This window comes from Perissodus microlepis, chromosome 11 (genome assembly GCF_051167445.1).
Source record: "Perissodus microlepis isolate ML-2025 ecotype Zambia chromosome 11, ASM5116744v1, whole genome shotgun sequence".
Lineage (NCBI taxonomy): Eukaryota > Metazoa > Chordata > Actinopteri > Cichliformes > Cichlidae > Perissodus > Perissodus microlepis.
Genome location: NC_140471.1, coordinates 36,916,943 through 36,939,906, shown reverse-complemented (window position 1 = coordinate 36,939,906; position 22,964 = coordinate 36,916,943). Strand labels below are relative to the sequence as shown.

The 22,964-nt window shown below is 46.9% G+C and overlaps 2 protein-coding genes across 4 annotated transcripts in view; one reads left to right on the top strand and one right to left on the bottom strand.

Moving 5' to 3' along the window:
* Positions 1–280: 280 nt before the first annotated feature.
* On the bottom strand, positions 281–8,546 carry dek (DEK proto-oncogene). 2 transcript variants are annotated; one of them, XM_084944645.1, is made up of 12 exons: positions 8,418–8,546; positions 7,428–7,581; positions 7,243–7,341; positions 7,044–7,153; positions 6,505–6,599; positions 5,670–5,799; positions 5,291–5,584; positions 5,065–5,187; positions 2,972–3,056; positions 2,391–2,533; positions 1,954–2,022; positions 281–622 (listed from the first exon to the last, which is right to left on the bottom strand). In XM_084944645.1, exons 2-12 carry the CDS (start codon positions 7,549–7,551, stop codon positions 611–613), a joined length of 1,284 nt encoding a protein of 427 aa, XP_084800771.1. In that variant the 5' UTR covers positions 7,552–7,581; positions 8,418–8,546; the 3' UTR covers positions 281–610. The 2 variants fall into 2 exon arrangements, with proteins under 2 accessions (XP_084800771.1, XP_084800770.1); XM_084944644.1 differs by having other exon boundaries at positions 5,285–5,584; positions 8,418–8,545.
* A 6,434-nt stretch (positions 8,547–14,980) lies between these two features.
* Positions 14,981–22,964, top strand: part of kcnv1 (potassium voltage-gated channel modifier subfamily V member 1) — an 11,022-nt gene continuing 3,038 nt past the window's right edge. The window contains exons 1-4 of one of the 2 annotated variants that reach the window (XM_084944731.1): positions 14,981–15,161; positions 16,403–16,448; positions 19,494–19,820; positions 20,418–21,085. In XM_084944731.1, coding sequence (XP_084800857.1) covers positions 19,507–19,820; positions 20,418–21,085 — 982 coding nt within the window. In that variant the 5' untranslated portion in view covers positions 14,981–15,161; positions 16,403–16,448; positions 19,494–19,506. The remainder of the gene's footprint in view (positions 15,162–16,402; positions 16,449–19,493; positions 19,821–20,417; positions 21,086–22,964) is intronic. The other variant, XM_084944732.1, reaches the window with a different exon arrangement.

The window sequence follows — 22,964 nt, the reverse complement described above, 5'->3', positions numbered from 1 at the left end:
GCACAGCCTTATTATAATGTTGAGCATCAGTTCTGTTTCTGTGTTTGTTAATGAACTGGTCTCCTCAGGTGCTGCTGTCTACACTCGGTGTTTCCTCATTCTTAGTGACTCTGGAATTACTTCGGCCCTGAAACATGTCCAGGCTTTAAGGAAGTCCCTGAAACTAACGCCACGCAGCGCTGATGATCAGGTGGAGACTTCCTGTTCCTGAGTTTGAGGCTTCCGTTTCCTGTTTGGTGGCTGTGAGGAGTTGGTGGGTTAGAAAGCGCTCGGAGACGAGTTTGTTGAAAAAAGGTAGAATTTTAATCAGAAAGTTTTTCAGCACATCTCAGAAGATTCAAACGAGAACAAAACAACAGAAGAAAACTCGAGAAAAGCTTCGACTACGCCAAACAGAGTCCAGAGCTCGGCTCTCCCGGAGTCACGCTCTCTTTACTTCCTGTTCCTCACGCATCAGACAAACAGCTTCTGCTCTGGACTCGACAGCGGGCGACACAACGGTGATGAGTTCACGTGAGAGCTCCACGCAGGAATAAAAAAACGTTGTATATAAAAGAGAAAGCAGACGTGGGGGGAGGAGCTGCTGGCCGAGGTCGTTCCCTTCACGTCTTCATGTGATGAGCTGTGAGGAGAGAAAACACAGCTGAGGAACACCTGCAGGGTTCACCTGTGAGACCAGAGCACCCCAAACCCTCGCCGTTCCCATGATGCACCGCTGCGTGGCAGAGGCGGGGTCACCAACTGGCAGGGTCTGTGCTCTAATGGTTAAATGGCTGCAGTACTGTGCAAAGGTCTTGAGCCACCGTGTGTTAGAACAGCTGTATGATTTCACACGTGTAAATACAGAGTTTGATCCTTCAGCTCAGCGTGAGGACGTGCAGGGTGCTGCTACGCCGCTTCAGTAATGCCGAGGTCCTGTTCCTCAGACCTTCATCAGCGTTTCCTCCTGTGAGGCTCAAGACTTTTGAACAGTTCTGTACATGAACGTAAAGAAACAAAGTGAAAAACAACACATGACGGCGGTTTGTGAACTTCCTGTTTGCAGACTGAACGGTGACAGCGAGCGAGGTGGGCGGGGTTTTGGTGGAGGCTCAGGTGGCTGCAGGATGAGAAACGCGTCCACACACAGCAGCCAATCAAATCGTTTCTAACATATCACGTGTGTTTTTGATAAACATGGTGACGCGCCGACTCGCTTCCTGTTTTGGTTTTTAAAGAGATGACCCTGCTGGACATCAGCAAACCGTTTTCCTCCTTACCCTTCACAATAAAAGCCCACAACAGACACTTCCTGCTGTCATTAAATACTGTACGTAATGTCTGTGATGTTCAAGTATTTATAGTCATTTGTAAAAGACTCATTGTGGTTTATCAAGAAAGATTTGGACCAATTATCAACAAAGCATGGCTTTAATCTACAACTTCCTGTATGTGAGAAGCATTTCACCTCAACAGAAAACAAACCTGACACGTTTCTATTCACCTGTAAATATTAACCTGACATCAAGGAGGACGGTAACGGGAATAAATCAGCTGATCTCCTGTTGGCTGATGAGCGGGGCTGGAGCTTCAGCAGGTAACACACAGGTGAGCAGTCGGGCTGCAGCCCCGCCTGCACCTGCTCATGTTTCACAATCACCGTGACGACCGCTCTGAAGTCTCTTTGTGTGCGTGTCGTCATGGGCTCCGTGTCAGTGTGTGCGACTGTAGCTCAGTTTATATTGTTGGACGATAATTACAGAGTATGTAACGAGTATTTTGTGTAATAGAGTACTTATTTTGAGGAATGACAAACATGTGACCCACAGCATGCAGCGACTGCTCAGAGATGAAGCCTGTGGCAGACACGCCTCTGACCTGCTGCTGCCCTTTAACACTGGACAGTAAAGCACTGCGCTAATGTCCCCACACCATCAGGAAGAACAGCGTGTGTGTGTGTGTGTGTGTACTCACAGATTTGACGGTCTGTTTGATGAAGTCCTTCTTGGTGCTCATGTCGTGCTCGGGGTACGTGTCAAACACCTGGAACAGAGTGTCACGCTTCACCGTCAGACAAACTGAGCTGTGACACACACACACACACACACACACACACACACACACACTAACCCCCCTGACCCCCTCAGTCAGCTGGTTTGCTTGTGGGGACCAACGTGTCCGTCCCCACAAGTCTGAAGGCATCTCAGACATGTTACAGTTGGGTGAGGGTGAGAGGGAGCATTATGTCAGAGTTAGAGTACCCGACACTGTGTGTGTGTGTGTGGGCAGGCCTTTTCTGGGCCCTCGAGCCACATGTTTGGACAGCTGCTGCAGCCTGAGGGTGACGCCCCCACCTGTCCACACTGCTCAGCATCTGTAACCATGGTAACACAAGAAGCAGGGAGACTGACCCTCTGGCAGATCTGCTTCATGGTCATCTCCTCCAGGTTGGCCTCCTTCAGCAGACTCTGCACCGTCTCCTTCAGCTGCTCGTCGCTCGGCCCCTTCTTCACCATCTTGATCAGCGGCTCGTCGTCGTCCGAGCTGTCCTCCGCTGCACGACGACGAGCCACAGAAAAACACACGAAGAAGAAGAACAGGAGATTTACAGCCAGGTCTCTGACATCATCGTCCTCACTGTGGAGGTCGCTCCGAAACACGCAGTGGCCAATTCATTAGGAACTAAACTCTGACTCATATTCTGACCAATCAGGACGTTTTGGACGAGCCTGGGTAAACATCAGAACAGGAAGTCTTCGTCACAGCTTCAGCTGCCTCGTTTCTGAGGGCTCTTATTTTGGTAACAAGGTCAGCGGTTGTCACCTAAAGTCTCAGTGAGCACTTCGCTGTGAAACATAAATTTATGGTTTTTACCTGCAAACTGGGCGTTAAACTTTGAGCTACCTGCATCGGACCCACACCTGGGATCGACACGAGCGTGACGCCGCAGACCTCTGATCACAGATCACACTGATCGATGAGACGAGCTCACCTGTGTTGTTCCTGCGGTGGCTGCTACTGTCCGCCTTCTTCGTCTTGGCCGCAGGTTTGGCTGCAGCGGCTTTCTTCTTCCTGGGCTGGAAAAGAAATCATGTAACATGGGCAGTATTCAGTGGTTAGAGGACGAGGCAGCCGACACACTCAGCAGGACAGTCAAAAGCTTGCGACCATAGTGGCAGTGGGAATTCCACAGTGTTTGTCCTTTAATAAACACCAAGCTTACAAGCCCGACTGAACGGCTGCGGTCTCATCATACATGAAGCGGGCAGAGTTCATACAGCCCGTAACGTTACGTTGAGTTAATGAGGTAAACACGTGAGGTGTTCGAGCACGCTTCTCCCACACTCTACAGAGGGCACTCGTGACATCACTAAACATCAACTTAGGCTGTCTTAAGGAGACACCGCACTATTATGGCTGTTACAGCCGCCATCATCGACTCTGCAGAGCTGCAGAGCGAGAGGATGGTCACAGAGAGCTGCTGGAGGAGGATGTGGTCCAGGCGGTGGTTCCCAGGAACATCAGCCTGCATCTGGATGAAGACGTGTTTGTAACGTGAGGAAGCTTCAGCTGCGTCAGACCGATTCAAAGATTGTGAATCAAACTTGCATCACAGTGTCCGACTAAGGTGCTCGTAAATCTGAGAGTAATCTGGGTCCTAAACTCCGTCCTTTAAGGTCCCGAAGTCAAAAAACCATCACTGAGAGTTAAAAACTGTCTAAATTCTTTCATCTTTAATAAAATGATCAGTGTTGCTGCTTTACCAGGTGTAACTATGAAGTTTAACATCCAGGCATCCATGAAAACAGAATTCATTACATTTAACGTTGTTAGAAGTTAACAGGAAGTTAGCTCGCTAGTTTCGCTAATTACCTAAACATGATATAGCATGTTCTGACTGAGATTTCTGAAACAATTCAAACGTACAGCTCTGCTGTCACTCCCAACATAAATGAAGACAGAAAACTAAACAGCAGTGACGTTTGCAGGGTTACTGAAGTTGGACTAGCTGGTATATAATGATATACGAATGCTAGCGACACAGCTATGTTAGCATAACATAAACAGCGAAGCTGGAGGATGAACGCTAACACTTTTCCACTTGATAAAAGTTAACGTGAAGGTTCCTGATGGTTAGAGACAAATGCAATCGCATGGCAGGATGCTGTAAACGGACCAAACTTCAGTCAGGAGAACAACTGAGATAATCCATCCACAATACGAGGTTAGTCATTAATATACTGCAACAACATGGGAACAGAGCAGCTGTGATAGAATACAGCATTAATGAATCAATGGTACAGAAATGGTAAATGCTGTATTTGTATATATTTTACTAGTCCCCCCTAGGGACCCCAAAGCGCTTTACACACCCAGTCATCCCAACACACAGTCACACACTGGTGGAGGCAGCTACAGTTGTAGCCACAACCCGGGGCAGACTGACAGAAGCGAGGCTGCCATATCGCGCCATCGGCCCTTCTGGCCAACACCAGTAGGCGGTAGGTGAAGTGTCTTGCCCAAGGACACAACGACCGAGACTGTCGGAGCCGGGGCTCGAACCGGCAACCTTCCGATTACAAGGCGAACTCCCAACTCTTGAGCCACGATCCTCCAGAAGTGCAGGAAGCAAGAAGAATGAGTTGAATAAAGTTTGATTTATCTGACTGATTGGTTTCACTTAATGTGCCTTATGTGCACCTTATGGTCCGAAAAATACGTATTTGACGTTTTTATTTGGCGCACTGCAGTTTAATGTTGCAAAGCTCCTCTTTTTAACTTCAGTGGATATTATACATGGTTATGCTGAGGATATGTCAGCACATTTCTACTGGAAATGCCTTTTGGTTAAACTTTCAGCAAGGAATTTGCATTTGCACTGTTAAATGTTTACGTAGCTTTAATGCACATAAAAAACAGCTGCTTGTTTAAGTAAAATAAATGGATGTTTTTTTGCGCTAGTAAAGTTGTGGAGTTGTATTTTGTCTCGCATCAATTATATCATCAGTTATATCATTATCGCAAATTTTCAAATATATATCGTGATATATATTTTTGGCCATATCGCCCTGCTCGCGTGTTTACCTTCTCATCTGCATCGCTGTCCGACTCCGACTCATCTGAAACTTCCTTCTTTGATCGCTTTTTGGGAAGACCCGTCTTCTTCGCTGGTGTCCGTGCTCGCTTACTCCCTCTGCTGGACTTGGACTGGAACACACACACACACACACACACACACACACAGGTCAGACGGTTTCCTGTCAGCTGATCACCTTCTGCTCCACCTGCTTCACTCTGTGCTCACCACCACCTCCTCCGCAGACTCCTCAGACTTGTCAGACTGCTCCTCCTCCTCCTTCTCTGACGGTTTTTCCTCGGCGTCAGATCCTTCCGCCTCCGCCGAAGCTCCCGCCTTCTCGTCTTCCTCATCGTCGTCTTCGTCGCTGCTCGAGTCCATGACGATGGCTTTGGACTTGCTTCCTGTTTTGGACTTCTTGGGGCTGGACGACGAGCTGGCGGTTTTGGTTTTGTTCTTCTTCTTCGCCATCGAGTCGTCGCCCGACAGCTTCTTCTTCGATTTCCTCTTCTTCTTCACTGGCAGCCGCTGCCGAAGGTCAGAGGACACGTTTAATAAAAACTGAAAAGTTCAGGTCCGGGAGAGTCTCGGCGCCGCAGGTAGCTCAGCTCACCTTGCCACTGTTCTTCGGTGCGGTGAGGAAGGTCAGGATTCGGTCCACCAGGTCCGAGTGGGTTCCCTTCTTCTCCAGATCCAGCACGCTGCAGACCACCTTCAGCTTGCTGTTTGTGAAGTTTGAGTTCCTGCACGGAGAGAGTCAGCGGTTAGCCAGAGAACGAGCTTCATCGTGGACAGATGAAGGTTTCGCGAACACGGCAAAAGGTTTTTATCGATCTCGCTGCCCGCCGCGTTAAAGTCCGACGCTCAGAGGTCACTGCTCCATGCGACGGCTCCCCGGCTCTGAGCGCGCTCAGACACGCAGCTGAAGACGTCTGAGTGGGTGTTTGCTGAGGATGGTGTGACGCAGAGCAGGAGGTCTGCTCTGTGGACTCCTCTGTAGTCATCACAGTGGTAGTACTGCAGTAATACATCACATATTCATGTTTGATATGACGTGGTAATAAAAACGCCCTGTGAGACTGGCGACCTGTCCAGGTGTACTCTGCCTCTCACCCAATGGTTACTGGGGATAGGCTCCGCCCCCCAGAGGATGGGTGGAGCTTTGTGGACACACGGATCAGGTGATAAGTCACAGGTCACGTGTCTGAGACTCCGTGTTTGATTTGGCAGTTTCAAACTCGTAAATCACGTCTCCAGCTGGAATCGAACCAGCAACCCTTTGTTTGAATGAAGGTCAGCAGGTCGCTGAATGTTTAAACGGCATTATCCGTGGGGCGTCCCGCCCAAGCACACGAATCCCCACCTCCCGTAAACGCACCGAGCCGCTGCGTGACCGCTGACCTTCTGTCTGTAGGTTACCGTCATGGAAATACTGAGCGCACACTTACTTGAGAAGCTTTTCCCGTTTTTTGGCAAACTGCTCGCTGTCGGCATCAAAGGCGAAGCCGTTGAACAGCCGCAGGTTCTTCTTTATCGTCGCCATCTGAAAAAGAAGGAACAGCGCTCAGAGTCAGCCCGATCACCTGACACGGTCAGCACACAGGTCAGAGCGCCGTGGAGCCACGTCCCCTCAGGGCGCGCACGCTGCTCGGCAGCAGACCGGACGTCTCACCGATGCAGAGATCGTCATTACGGTTTTGTTCACGTCTCCTTTGTCCTCCGTTTAGAGGATCTGACCCACAAGGACATTCCCGCTCAGACATCTTTATTTTTGTTTCAGAACTAAAGTTTCTCTCACAGTCGGCAGTTTCAGTTTGGACCACACTGACTAAAACACAGCGCGAACGTGTTTGCTGCCAACTCGTGGGCAGAGGTCCTCTCAGATACAGCAGCAGGTGGCAGGAAGTAGAAACCCATCAGTGGGATTTACTCTGAGTAATCCGGCTTTTAAAACCGATTTCTGTTTTGTGTGTTTAAACGTTCTCACCTTCCCAGGTCTGTCGAACAGGATGGCGTGCAGAGGTTTCAGGTCAGCCGGCTTCATCTTGGTGATCTGGTAGCTGGTGCGAGGAATGTCTCCCAATTTATCGCCGCTGCCTGAAAACGACAGAAACGAACAGCAGCAGTGTTCAGACACGTACACGTCACGCTGAGACCAGTGGAGGCCACGGCCCGTCGTCGCTCACCGTCTCCGATCTTGAGCTTCTCTCTTTGCTTCGGCGCCTGGAAGTCGAGCCTCTCCACAGTCTTCTTTGCCCGTTTCCCTTCGATGATTTCTCCCACAGCTGCGACCAAAACAAACTCAAACATTAATCACTGGTCTGAGCCAGCCCACAGGCCCGACCCCCTCACGCCGTCTGATCCCCGTTACCTGAGATTTTGGAGCCTCTTTTATTGGGACTCGTCTGGTCCTCCTGTGACGGTTCCTGCTGGTCCTCCACCTCCTCCTCAGACACCGCGGAGCTGTCCATTGCCTCCTCCGCTGCGTCACTCATGTCTGACCTGTTGCCGACACTCCACGAATCCTAGGGGCAAGAAACAAACATACACATACCAGCGGGCATGTGGTCAGGATTCTTCCTCATGGACTAATCAGAAGCAGTACACTGCCATCACACACATGAGGTTGTGAGGGGTGTGTGCTGCCATGTGTGTAACTGAAGACGTACCTAAGTTTTCTTTGAGCAGTGAGAGCATCGGCATCAAAATCACACCCAGAGAGAAGAAACTAACACACAGTGAGTGGAGACATGAGCCGAAAGGTCCGCTGACCTCCATCACGTTGACACTTGCACTCTGTCACTCCTGTTTTACCTGGCAGGTGCGTCTCTTTGTAAAATCTGCTGAATTCTGAACGGAGTCTGGCAGCGCGGGTGCTAGCCATCAATGCCTGGAGCCCAGTTTAACTTTACTGTGAATGTTCGCTGAATGAAATGCGGGCAGGTGTGTGGGGGGTAAACACCTGTCCCCGTGTGCGCAGGCGCTCGTGTGGAACACTCAGGTTTGACTCTGGGGCATTTTTGCGGGCTTTTGTTTGTTTCTTCGCTCTTTGCGGATTCTTGGCGCGCAGTTAGCCGCTAACAAGCTGAGCGCTGCCCGGCAGCTTCCTCCCTCCTCGCCGCCGAGCCCGCTGACCTGGCGGTCACCTGTGCGCAGACGGTCCGCAAGTGAATGGAAAACGTGAACCTGCCGTTACCGTTTATCGGCGGACGGCTGCAGCTAGCACCGCGTGCTAACGCCGCCGTTAGTCGCTCAACAGTCACCGAGCGATAACCCGCCGATAAACCGGCCCGGCGCAGCCGCACACGAGCCTCCGGAATCCCGCGGAGAAACAGTGGATCAACAGCTGAGAAACACTCACCTGCTCCCGAAACTGCGCGCGAGCCGCCGATCACCTGTCAGCTCTGTTTTTGATTTTGTAATGGCGGTTTCTCTACGGGGCGGGGACTCATGCGGAGGCGACCACCGATTGGATCTCTCTCCGATGACGTAAAACCCGTTGCGTCCTTAAAGGGAAGCGAACCCGGGTGACGTCGCGTTGCCGCCCCCTGTGTTCACACTGCGGTACTGCAGGCGGGAAAAAAAGGATTAAGACAACGATCAACTAAAACTGCAATAAAAAGGAGAAAAACATTTCAATCGAAGAAATGAAATAAAAAGAACAAAGCAAGACTCCTTATTTATAAAAACTACAAGTGCTGAACACCTCAAAGAGTAAATCAACAAAAACAAATATACTGCTGTTAATGTTCGTCCTGCTGGTAATGAAATGATGGATTACTGCCTCAAAGGAGAAAGATTTCACCTCATGAGAGAGAAACTGCGTTTATCTCACATTTATTATATTTAATAAAGATAAAAGTCTGTCTCGGGTCGTTTATTACTGTCGCTGTCTGACTTTTACCCCCAGCATCAAAAATGAATTACAAAAGTGACAGAAACATTCAAACGTCTTCATGAAAGTAACTCATGCAGACCAAACGAAACCAGGAGGACAAAGTCTGGCTTAACCGAATCAAAAGGAATTCGCTTTAATGAAAATGCAGCGCCGATCGGAATAATGGAGGATAGTTTCAGCTGGTAGCTCCACATCTGTCACAGCTGCCCCGCTTCCCTGTACTGTTCGATCCCCGGCAGGTTGGAGGGTCGAACCGTTGACTGCAGGACGCCGTGAGTCACATCACATGATGTGAACCATCGCAGCAGTATGGGCTCAAAAATGTGGTCATAAATATTTTGTACTTGTAAATCGGTTTTGTACTTGTAAAAAAGATTTGTATGTGTAAAAAAAATTTGTATGTGTAAAAAACATTTGTATGCGTAAAAAAGATTTGTGCGTGTGTACAAAAGATTTGTGTGTGGACTTAGCCAAAAAAAAAAAAAACCTTGCAAGTTACAAGTACGAATTTTGACCCTATTTTTAAGCTGATTGGTCAATGTCATGTCAATCACAAATTAAACAATCCAATCAGAGAACAGATGGGTTTGGCTGTCGGAGGGGCACTTTTTTGAACTGCAGGTCCTTGAAGGGTAATACAGTTTGAAGCTGGAGGATCTCTATATAAGTATCCGATAGCAGCTAGGTCCCCTTACTTTCAGCAGCTGTTGAAAGGGTAAAGTTGTGGTATATCAGTGGTTAGAAATACAATTATTACTTTAGGATTAGTTTAACACAAAGTCAGGGCTGACCCAGGACCATTGCTGTGAGTCACAGTGCGCAGCATAAAAGTCCTTTCACATCGGACGCAGGCTGTGCTGCTAATGCTAAAAGCAAAGGATCCAGAATTTGTTGCTGGCTGCTGGGCTCTGTGGGTTTTTGCAGCAGCTCTACCTGTACTAGATGCACCTGCTCCTTGTCGTTTTTATCTCTGACTTTATGTCCTCTACAAGAGTTTCTGGGTTTTTTTTTTGCTAGTTCTTCAAATGTTCAATAAAAACATGTATGCTAATTCATAACGAAGAAAGCTTTGTAATGAAGACTGTCATTTCCAAAACACTGCCCCCCCTGCGGTCTGCAGCACTGTTGAAAAGGCTGTGGAAGTCCCTGTATTAAACACGTAGTCCTGTGACACAAAAATCACCAAACTCGGACGACCACAGACTGTTTCCTTCGTGGTGATGAAGGAAAACGCTGGGTTGGCATGTAAAAGGGCATTTATTCCCTTCAAGGACCTGCAGTTCAAAAAAAGCGCCCCTCCGACAGCCAAACCCATCTGTTCTCTGATTGGATTGTTACATTTGTGATTGACATGACATTCACCAATCAGATGAAAGGAAGAAAAATAGGGTCAAAATTCGTACTTGTAACTTGCAGGGTTTTTTTTTTGGCTAAGTCCACACACAAATCTTTTGTACACATACAAATCTTTTTTACACACACACAAATCTTTTTTACGCATACAAATCTTTTTTACACACACACAAATCTTTTTTACGCATGCACAAATTTTTTTTACACATACAAATCTTTTTTACACACACACAAATCTTTTTTACGCATGCACAAATCTTTTTTACACATACAAATCTTTTTTACAAGTACAAAACCGATTTACAAGTACAAAATATTTATGACCACATTTTGAGCCCATACAGCAGCTTTGACACTGCTAACACAGGAACGACAGAGCACAGGTGAGCACTATCACAGCAGGTGAGGACAGATAGGGCGGGGCCACCTTACAAAGGAGGGAAAGACTTGACAGGCTATAAGAGTAAAAAGAACCAGAACCCAAAAGAGGAACCAGAACCTAAAAACAGAGATCAGGACCCCAAAACAGGAACCTCTCAGGCCGACACAAAGCTGCTGTAAACGAGTCCAAGAATGAATCTGAATCATTTAAAAACAACAACAACAACACGTCTGAAAATAAAAAGTGCCTTTAATCATATCCCCTCATGATTTTCCTCACAGCAGCACAAATTATGAACTGGAACTTTTTATGGCCCAGAAAGACGAGGGCGTGGCCATTCCTCTGCAGCGCCACCGTCTGTCAGTCCTGACAGGAAATGTATGCGAAGAGTTTCATATTAAAACCGTGACTGTGAGCATGCTCAGTCTGCAGCTTCATGACATGAAACCATCAGCACACAGCAAACCCAGCATGCCCAAGTTAACACTGACAGATTTGATTTCAACATTAAAGTGTCTATATGGCTCCACACCATGAGCGTTAGTTTAACTCTTTTTGGAGCGTTGTTAACTCTGATTTAGTGTTAAATCCCAAATCTGTCTGGAGTTGATCATTTAACACTTGTTAATGCTAACTATGTGTTAAGAGTTTATATCTCACAGAGTGTTTTATTTTAACTACATCGGAGTTATCTTCTAATTCATTGTAAAACTTCTGAAATTTTACAAATTCCTTTGGAAACAAACGTTTATTAAAAAGAGGCCATGTTTTTCTGAAAAACCTTTGTTTTGAACTGTGCACCACGTGTACATGTTCTGACTTTCATTAGAATATTGTTTATCAAAGGGACATAGGTGAGCTGGTCAGTGCAAACAGCACGCTCATTACTCTTTTCTTCAGTACAATATGAACGTCCTCCCTTCATCACTTTGTGGAGCTCTAACTCCCCCCATATCCCACCTTCCCAAGCATATCCTGTGTGCAGAGTCAATAAAAATTAATTGTGTACTAATTAATTGCACAAATAATCTGGTAATTAATTGCAGCACAGTACAAAAAAAAGAATAATTTTTGAGTAACATGTGGTTTATATTTTCCCAAAAGACAGTTCCAGATATGAATCCATCGCCCATATTTAAAGCCAATATCAGAACACGTTTGTTAAAATGGTGCTCTCTCAAACAACGAAGAACACAGACAACAGTTAATGCCGAACTACATTTAAAACAGTCTGTTTCATTTTGACCTAAACCGTGTGCACAAAACTCTGCAGGGATGTCGACCCACAGTCAGCGCTTCTGCTGTTTGCTACGTCGGTTTGGTGGTTTTCAGGCTTCACGTAGCATCATTATGTCAACGATCTAAACATTGTTTTAGGTGTAATTGAGTTAGCCAAAACCTGACTGAATATTCATATACAAGCTGTTTTCCAAGGCTATAGTGTTCGGCTGCAAACAACAGATTTCACCGAGCAGCGAGGCTAATGCCTTTCACACCGCTTTGTCTCAACTCAAAAAAAGTCACAAAAGTAAAAGATAGTAATAATAATTAAAACAATCTCAGAAAAAAATTACTTACCAAGCATGGCAGACAACTCAGAAATCTGTAGAGCGAAATGTTCTGAAACGGCTTCACTTTGGTGCTGGGGCCGGAGTCTGTGGATTTACTATATTAGTGTCATGGCCCCTTTAGGAGTTCAGAGTTCAGAGGTCAAGAGTTCACGCTTCCATTGTAACGCCTCCAGATTTGATATAGAAACACTCGATTTTAACAGTATTATTTTACACCTCAGACTTACATCTAAAGACTGTAACTGTGAGTCAAATTAAAGTACGAACACCAACATATTTAACACTTTTGAATTTGCTATGCAGGTAATTTCCAGGCCGGACACATGGCGGCGCTGTGGCAGCAGCGTCTGTGAGGCTCACAAAAGTGGAGCACATCTTTATTCTCGGGCTCAGTCGCATTGTTGCCTAGCAACAGCAGCAGCATCTCAGAGAGAGGGGCGTCCTGTATGGAGGGTGATTAATGCCGCGTATGGCTGCACACCAGCTCGCTCTCGTTATTATCAAGTTTCACACTTTGGATGTTTGTCTTCATCTCTGTGGACGGGAACAGGGTGGTTGCTGCTCCGCCTTCTCCTCTTCACCCCACACAGTGGGCAGAGTCAACTGTCCAATCAGAATTCAAAGCAAAACTGTAAAAAACATGAATTCTGCCTGCAGGGAATGAAGTAATCAGATTACACTGCAGGCAGATTTGTTACTGACGGAAGCCTCGTGGTGTCAGAGTGAAGCACACCGAGAATGATTAAGAAATAAAACTTTATGTAAATGTCGGCTCCAAACACTAATTTTGTATCGATGCTGCAGAGCCAGCGTCACCGCCAGCGTCACCGCCAGCGTCACCGACACTTTGACTTATAAAGCCAGCAAACGCGTGTGAGCCCAGCCGAGTGTTTTACACCTGAAACGGTGAGTACACATTTTTTATGCTTCGTGTTCGAACATAAAGATTATTATAGGTTTTTACCTATAATAATTATTTTAACACTGAATATATGAGCTGAATGCGTGAATCTAGTCTACAAACAACAAAGAGTTTCAGGGCCAAATTAAGAAAAACATAATAATGAGTCAGTGAAACAAACCGATCAGCCGTCCTGCGATACAACACCCGTCCTCTTACTGCTCCAGGCCGTCGATGACCTCACAGCTGTTCAAATCCACTGTTCCACGATTTCCTGTGTGAGCAGCTTCTGCAGTGTCTGTGCAGCGTTCTCACGCTGATCACCATCCTGCGTCTTTGAGCTGAAACACAAATCACGTCCTTCCTTTAACCATCCTGGAGTACGACCTCACAGTTTGTCCTGAAACAACAAATCTGCACAGATCATTTGTTTTCTTCATGTTTCCATGATACTCAGCCATGATACTCAGCCATGATACTCAGCCACGATACTCAGTCCTGATACTCAGCCATGATACTCAGCCATGATACTCAGTCCTGATACTCAGCCATGATACTCAGCCATGATACTCAGTCCTGATACTCAGCCATGATACTCAGCCATGATACTCAGCCACGATACTCAGCCATGATACTCAGCCATGATACTCAGCCACGATACTCAGCCATGATACTCAGTCCTGATACTCAGCCACGATACTCAGCCACGATACTCAGCCATGATACTCAGCCATGATACTCAGCCATGATACTCAGCCACGATACTCAGTCCTGATACTCAGCCATGATACTCAGCCATGATACTCAGTCCTGATACTCAGCCACGATACTCAGCCATGATACTCAGCCATGATACTCAGCCATGATACTCAGCCACGATACTCAGCCATGATACTCAGCCATGATACTCAGCCACGATACTCAGTCCTGATACTCAGCCATGATACTCAGCCATGATACTCAGCCATGATACTCAGTCCTGATACTCAGCCATGATACTCAGCCATGATACTCAGTCCTGATACTCAGCCACGATACTCAGCCATGATACTCAGTCCTGATACTCAGCCACGATACTCAGCCACGATACTCAGCCACGATACTCAGCCATGATACTCAGCCATGATACTCAGTCCTGATACTCAGCCATGATACTCAGCCATGATACTCAGTCCTGATACTCAGTCCTGATACTCAGCCATGATACTCAGTCCTGATACTCAGCCATGATACTCAGCCATGATACTCAGTCCTGATACTCAGCCATGATACTCAGCCACGATACTCAGCCACGATACTCAGTCCTGATACTCAGCCATGATACTCAGTCCTGATACTCAGCCATGATACTCAGCCATGATACTCAGTCCTGATACTCAGCCATGATACTCAGCCATGATACTCAGTCCTGATACTCAGCCATGATACTCAGCCCTGATACTCAGCCATGATACTCAGTCATGATACTCAGCCATGATACTCAGCCATGATACTCAGCCACGATACTCAGCCACGATACTCAGTCCTGATACTCAGCCATGATACTCAGCCATGATACTCAGTCCTGATACTCAGCCCTGATACTCAGCCATGATACTCAGCCATGATACTCAGTCCTGATTCTCAGCCCTGATACTCACAGCTGTGATGACCAACATCACTTTAACACGGATGCTGAAGATGTGACATCAGTCATGACTGGAACATCAGTACTTGCTTTATTCATCTTCATGCACGCTCGCACGTCTGCACCGCTGCTCTCAGGGTGCTGCTTGTTTGCCACCTCATACTGCAGTGTGTCACTAAGCGGCCTCCATACCTACAGCCTCAGTTTTAAAAGCACACCGCGAATCAGAGAGAGCAGAGAGCTGGAGGGAGCGCCAGGTCCTCCTGCTACAGACCTCCTCTCTGAACACCTCCTCGTCTCTGACACCAGCTGGACTTTCTCTCTGCTGTCAGCATGTGAGGACGTGGAGCTATCGCCTCTTCATTTGGAGCAGGTGAGTCCGTCAGCTGAGGTGTTTTCACTGAAGCAGCTCTCAGGTGGTCTGAAAACTGTGACCTGTCATTTCTGTGCATGTGTTTTAGGACACGTCTGTAATCTGCAGCTGATGCAGAGACTCTCCCCAAACGGAGTCATTGAGTCTTTGCTTAAATGAAGATTTTAAGCTTTTAATAAAAGACCCAAACTGTCACTTTAACCTGGGGGGGTAAACTGAGGTGTGTTTGTGTTCTCCTCAAGTCCCGGAGGGAAATGTTTCATATTCTGCTGCTGGTTTGATCATCATCATCATCACCGTCATCGTCTTCCTGTAAACAGGTCAGGGGCGATTCTAGGATTAGAGCTTTGGGGGTGAGAGCTGCCCAGCCAGGCAAGATAAATCATAAGATTCTTAAATTCATCAAGTCTCTCTGTGCCTGGGTCCTCGTCTCAAAACATGACATCACTGTTTTGCACATTTAAACACAATTTAATCCCCACATTTGTGAAAGAAAAGAAAAACACTTTTTTGAAAAGTCTGTAACAAAACCATCAAATCTGATCAAGGTTATTTAAATGCTGCCAAAGAAGAATGGATTGGAATAAAAAAACATACATATCCTAACCTTAATTACTGGAGGAGAATAATGAGTGATGCTCATAGTAAAAAGTAAACTGAGTGCATTTTTTGGACAGAGATTCACTTTTAATGTGTGTGTATAATATAATACAGATACATTAAAAAAACACTCCCAAAACAGAATAAATTATTACAAGTAAAATCTTTACTGCAGACACTAAATTTGTGTTGTAAGATTTATGAGTTTCATGCTTTCATAGTGGTCCTTAGGAGAGCTTGACCTTTTTATCAGGTGGTCCACACTGTAAAAAGTTTGAGAATCACTGATAAGTGTCTGTGTGCTTTTGGAAAACATTTAAAGCTGCTGTACAGAATCTTTGAAACAAGCTTAAAACATTTTTAGAAACAGAGCATCTGCTTCTCTTTACAGCTCCTCACTCCACCAGGGCTGTTTGGCTCTTTCTGATAGTGTGCAAATGTGATGCACGTACTGCGGCAGTCATACAGACAACTGGACGGTCCAAAAGTTGGCCTACCTATTACTGGCTGAGGTTTTAGCAGAGTTGTGGCTGAACCACATAAAAATATATCATTAATTTTAATCTCCCCGATCAATGATAATGTTATGTTGGAATGTTGTTAAAGAGGGTCAAAATGTTTCAACCCAGTTTGTTTTGCAGATTCTGTACAGCAGCTTTAATATAGGGAGAACACAACTTCCAGATTGTGAGTAAAATCAGGTTTTTTCTCTTTGTCAGTTTAACAGTTTCTGCCTGTCACTGTTCCCTGTCTGTTTCCTTACCTGGTTCTTCCTGACCTTGTACTTTCTCCTCACGTTCCCTCTTTCCTCTCTCCCTCTTTGGACTCACAATCATACACAAATAGATTCAATTAGATGAAAAATTAAATTAATATGAAGAAAATACTATTAAGATCACTAACAAAAAGTCCTCTCTCAGTGTACTTTCAACCAAAAGGCAAATAACCAAACCACACGAACAGCTAATAAAAGATATAAACATTGAAACACTGATCCAACATTATTCTTGATTGACGGATCATTTGATTTTACACTTTTACCTGAATATGGCTCCTTTTTTTAAAAAAAAACAAAACAACTTCCTTATATCCATTATGAACCTGGGTGTCTGTACAAAAAAAATGGTAAATGGCCTGTATTTGTATAGCGCTTTAGTAGTCATCCACACATTCACACACTGATGCTGGCAAGCTACATTGTAGCCACAGCCACCCTGGGGCGCACTGACATGTGTGCGCCCCAGGGTGGCCCCAAAACACACACACAACAGGAGTTATAAGGTTAATGGGCATTCGGTCAGTTAGCTAGTTAGTATCGATTTAAAACAGGACAGTGGCAACAACAGCAGGCTACGGACAATTTTAAGTTTTAGGTTTTAAATAGGCTGTATACATTTCAATGGGAGCAACAGGACAGTGAAATGTGGCTGATTTTACTACAGAGCAGGACGGATTGTAGGGTAGCAAACATCGCCGGAAAACAAGTTTTTTTTACACTGCAGGTTACCTGGTGTAATGTTTTTCCAGCTAAAAAGAAACATGGCCTGACGCCTACCTAACTATATAAAGAGCAACTGAAGGTTAAATGCAGCTAATATGTCCTGTTTTAAGGCAGGCACTAACACCTCCACTCCGCTGCGTCTCAGCCACCATCGCTCTGGCAGCAAGAGCGCTGGAGCCAGAGTAGGGGAGAGCTGGAACAAACCATTTTGGGAGGGGGGGGTTAGCTATACTTTTGTTGTTAAAATGTTACGTCTCAACCAAGTACTGTATGCTTTTTATATTTTTAGTAGTGTGTCATACAAACAGCAAATATTGTCAAAGAAAGTAAGAAATCTTTGGGGGTGCTTTGATTCATTTTGGGCTAAAATCGCCCCTGAAACAGGTTAAAGATACAGAACATGAAAACTGTCCTGCAGCCGTTCAGCTGTCAGAGCGACATAAAGACGTCATGTCACATCGTTTCCTCCAGCTGTGACCTTTTCCTGCAACACAATGTTTTTTGCATTTTAAATCTTCGCTTCACGCTGAGCTTCGAGTTCTTCCCAAACTCTAAAAATATATTTAAAAAACTTTAAAATGTGATAAAACCGACACGTTACAGGTGAAAGAAACCTGTGATTCTGCTCAGAAACAGGAAGTCTTTATTTTACTGTTGGTTTTATCTTCTTCACGAAGCATCAGTTTGACTTTCCTCAAATTTGATCAGTCGGCTTCACCTAAAGATACATGCGCAGACTAGTTGTGTGTCACACTGGTCTGAGTGTGCAGTCTGTAGGGGGGACAGGTCCCACTGCTGTAATACTGCAGTACACCAAAGTACACGCCTCTGATTTAAATGAACTTCAGTGTGGGACCTTGTAGAACCGTCTTTGCTCTGTAACGTTTGGATAACAGCACATCTGACCAAACATAGGAACATCTGTCTATTGACCCCGCGTTGAACAGGATGTACAGGTGCCCCGCACAGTTAGAGGAAGACACTCCGTTAACAGCAGGCTCGACAGCCCCGCTATTCTGTGATATTTACTCATTTTTCATTGGCATCAGCATCTCCTGCCACACGCGTGCCCGCCGGGCGCCCGGGGAGGGGTCATATCCTGGAGCAGAAGATTGTAAATTCACCTGAAGTCCTGCAGGTTTGGTTTTTCGGAGCTTTATGAGGCTCAGAGGTGCCCGCTCTAACTGTTCTGGAGGTGTGAACCGGTGTCTGAGCGCACGGTTGTGAAAATAAGTCGCTCTGTGCAGAGAGCGTAAAAGCTGCACAGCCTCAGTTTGTCAGACTACAGGTAAAGCTGCAGCTGTGCCTGTTTCTCACCTGCTTCTAAAAAAAGCTCCCACCATGTCACCTGAGACAGCTGTTGCTGTGTGAGACGGCCATGCTGCATCATGTTTCATGGGATGACTTTTTGACTGTCAGCGAGGCGTTTCCGCCGTCGCAGCCTCATGTTGAGCTTCGTGCTTCCAACATGTGTCGACACTCGACCCCCTGCTGTTCTCAGGCTTCACAGCCAATACTGTCAAACAGGAAGTGAGTTTATGTCCACACATCAGAGAGTCCACTGGGACGCTTCATTAGTAATTCACACGTCTGAGCCAACCACACCCAGCAGCGCTTTCAGGTGGTGGACAGCACCTCGCTCTCTCCTCGTGGAACATTCAGAGTAAGAATGACAAATTTGGACAGAGACACCACAGAAAAAGGAATGAATGGTGACAGGAAGAGATTCATCAGATTACTTAGGACTGCTCGCTGCGATATTTCCATACAGCGCTGCTTCATCCTTTCAGCCTGATTCTCTTCTCTTTGATTCGTCCATGCTGCCGGCGCACGTACTTAGCATCCTCCACTCAACACATAACAGAGTCTCATCTGCATACAGCGACACGTCTCGTTCCTTTCTTCCAGCTCCTGCTCTCCGTTCTTAGTAACAAAAGAGTAATCGGGTGTTTACGGGTACAGAGAAAGGTTTTTGGGGACTGACTCGCTGCTTTCTTTAACAATCACATCCTCTCTCGATGCTCCAGCAGCAGGATTAAAGTCGCTCATGTTTATTTAGCAGTTTCTACTCATAAACACGTCAATGCTTCCTGACAGGAGCCGATTCCACCAGTCAGCACGTGTTGTTGAGGATTTAAACGTAAACAACAACCAGGCCGCTGTATGCATGTCAGTGTGCCCCCTGTTGGCCAAATGCTGTACTCTGTCTTCTCACCCCTGTGCTCCTCCAGCTCCTCCTCCACCATGAACGTCTTCTCCAGTTCGATGGCTGGTCTGGGGTCAGAGGTGTGTGGCGACACCGCCTCCCTGGTCTCTTTGGAGTCAAGCGTTTTCCTCAGCGAGCGGACGGCGTCCTGCGTCAGCGACACACTCAACTTCTTCATCATCAACGTTGGCGGGAGTCGCTACATGCTGTCGCAGGATCTGCTGGCGTCCTACCCGGAGACCCGGCTGGGGAAACTGGCCTGCTGCAGCCGAGACTCGGCGCTGGAGCTCTGCGATGATGCCGACTTCCTGGAGAACGAATTCTTCTTTGACAGGAACTCCCAGGCTTTCCAGTAGGTGGCGCTTTTTCTCCTTGCAGAGGCAACGAGTTTAAAGTTAAAGTTTAAAGTTAACGTGCTTGTGCTGGCCTGCCTGTAGCTGCTGTAGACACGGCGCTGATGACACGTAAAATTAAAAACTAAATGTTGTAAGAGCACTCAGAGCTGCAGACGTCATAGGTTTCTATTTTTTATTAGTTTTTATTTAAATCAATTATTTGGGGGACTTCCTGTCTACTTCAGCGGTCGCTACCACATGACTCTGTCCTGTTTTTTAGTCTAATCCACCTTTCGTTCATCACGCCAATATGGTGAGATTTCACTAACATAAGAGACATAGCGGCAGTCGTGTTCACCTTATAAATTTTATTTTGGCTCCATGAACAGGTGTCGATTAGAGGACTTTGGTTTATCTCAGATAAGGCTTCAGAGGAGTCGCCCCCTGCTGGACTTTAGAAGGATGCAGGAGAACAGCACTGAAGCCTGGCAGGTCTCTGCTTTGGACCGTCACCCTGAACTGCTCTGATCCAGACTCTGGATGTTTGTTTGGACTGTTTCTTCAGTCAGAGTCGTGCAGACTGAGCTTACCTGTGTCTTTGTGTTTGTCCACAGGTACGTGATGAACTACTACCGGACGGGTCACCTGCACGTCATGGAGGAGCTGTGTGAGATCTCCTTCCTGCAGGAGATCGAGTACTGGGGCATCGACGAGCTCTGCATCAACCCCTGCTGCCGTGAGCGCTACTACCGCCGCAAGGAGCAGAAGGAAAGCCTCGAGGTACAGCGGGAGCTCGATGCCGACGATGGGGATGAGGACTTTGCGGGCGTCGCCTGCCCAGGCACTCGCCGGCGCCTCTGGGACGTCCTTGAGAAACCAGAGTCATCGCGCGCTGCTCGGACCTTTGGCTCGCTCTCGATGTTCTTCGTGGTGTTGTCGGTCATCAACATGGTGCTCATCTCGCTGGACTTGGGTGAGGACTTTGGAGCGGGCGGCCTCGGCATCGGCGCTCCGCTGCTCTTCGACGCCCTGGAATACGTGTGTGTCGTGTGGTTCACGATCGAGCTGGTGCTTCGGTTCCTCTGCGTCAGGGACAAGTGCCGATTCAGTCGGAGCATTCCCAACGTGATCGATCTGCTCGCCATCCTCCCGTTCTACGTGACACTGGCGGTGGAGAACCTCCACGGAGGATCCACTGAGCTGGAGAACATGGGCCGTGTGGTGCAGGTGCTCCGCCTCCTGAGGTCGCTCCGCATGCTGAAGCTGGGCCGGCACTCGACAGGTAAAAACTCCTTACACCTGTTATTAATCTCTGTCTCTCTTCCACAGCATGTCTTTATCCTGTCTTCCTTCTCTCTCCCCAACCAATCACAGCAGATGGCCCCGCCCCTCCCTGAGCCTGGTTCTGCTGGAGGTTTCTTCCTGTTAAAAGGGAGTTTTTCCTTCCCACTGTCGCCAAAGTGCTGCTCATAGGGGGTCATATGATTGTTGGGCTTTTCTCTGTATGTATTATTGTAGGGTCTACCTTAGAATGTAAAGCTCCTTGAGGCGACTGTTGTTGTGATTTGGCGCTGTGTAAATAAAACTGAACTGAATTGAGTTGCTCACAGCAGGAACTCTGTTCTTCCTCCTGTACAAGAAATTGAGATATAGGCAAGATCTTCAGCATCATCATCATCTTCTGAGAGTAAACGAGCAGACACCTTTCAGATTCAAATACTCTAAGAAAGGATCAGTCTCACTGACTCTTATCACATTTCCAGCTGCTCTGTCTTTTCTTTGAACTCAAATATCTTAACAAAGGAGAAATGAAACGTGTTGGATGTATTCCAGCCGGTCAATGATAATTGTTAATGAGTTACTTTAAAGGCTTTGCTGCTCTGCATGTGCATCGCAGCAGCACTAGTTATCTTTAGGTTTTAGCACAAAATACCACATCAGCACCTGAAAGCCTTCATTTGCACTGACAGTGGTGAGGGTGCGTATGAGTGACAGCTGGGATAAAGGTGGAGGTGGGAGTACATCAGGGATCTGCTCTGAGGCCCTTCCTGTTTGCAGATGATGTCAAGCAGGAGTCTTTATGATCTCCAGTGAGAGCTTAGAGCAGGTGGAGGTCTGCTCTGCAGAGGTGGAGGTGAGCCTGGAGGGAAGAGGAATGAAAGTCGTAGAAGATGAAACAATCCATGTGTGCGAATGACAGAGAGGCAGGTGGACAGGTGAACATGCTGGAGCAGGGGATGAGTTTAAATACCTGGGCTCAACCGTCTACAGAGAGGTGACGAAGAGAGTGCAGGCAGGTGGAGTGGGTGGAGGCAAGTGTGACAGAAGGACACCGTGAAAAGGGAAGGTCAAAGGATGGAGGTGAGACCTGCTGTGATGGGTGGAGCCGAGCTGAAGGTGTTCAGGTGTTCAGTGAGCAGGCTGGACATGAGGGACGGCTCAGAGTCAGAGAGGCTGAGATGGTCTGAGGATGTGCAGAGGAGGGAGGGTGGAGGACGAAGATGGAGCTGCAGGCAGGTGGAGGTTCATGGATGTAGTGAAGGAGGATGTGCAGAGGGTTGGAGTGTGAAATCAGTTCCTGTAAAAGTAGGTGTGAGAGCAGACTCATGGCGCCTGAAATGGCAGTTTTATTAGAGCGCTGCATGTGACGGATTTAAGACATGATGCAAAGATCCGGGGAGAGAAGAAGAAATGGAAATCCTGTCAGAGCGAAGCCGCTGCTGAGATTACAGCCGGGAGGTTCTCCGAGGACAACAAAGACCAAAATATATATAGATTCTCATCCTGGCGAATGAGCGAGGAAGTATGATTACGTGAGCCCGAGTGTGTCAGGCTGACGTACGAGCGCTTTGATCTGAGTGATTTGGGGAAGGCTGATCATCCCTGGACTCAGCTCATGAATAATAAAAGGAAACGGCAGAGGGAGGAACTTTAATCATCTTAAACTATTGAAATAAATAATACAGAGAAAAGGCAAAGACTGAAGTCAGGCTGTAAAACAGAGAAAAATAGGTTACAAGTGTAATCTGCAGGTATAACAGCTGAGGGTGACTAACGGTCTGCTGCACAAACACACTCAAGGAGCACATCACACGCCAGAGTCCTGAAGAGGCTTCATCTCCTGTGACCTAAAAACGATAGGGAACCACCGAGGGAACTAA

Coding starts and splice junctions, on each gene's coding strand:
- dek (XM_084944644.1), bottom strand. CDS start 7,551: ATGAGTGACGCAGCGGAGGAGGCAATGGACAGCTCCGCGGTGTCTGAG. Junction 5,585..5,669: donor CACCGAAGAACAGTGGCAAG/GTGAGCTGAGCT, acceptor GACCTTCGGCAG/CGGCTGCCAGTGAAGAAGAA. Junction 5,188..5,284: donor AGTCTGCGGAGGAGGTGGTG/GTGAGCACAGAG, acceptor TGTGTGTTCCAG/TCCAAGTCCAGCAGAGGGAG.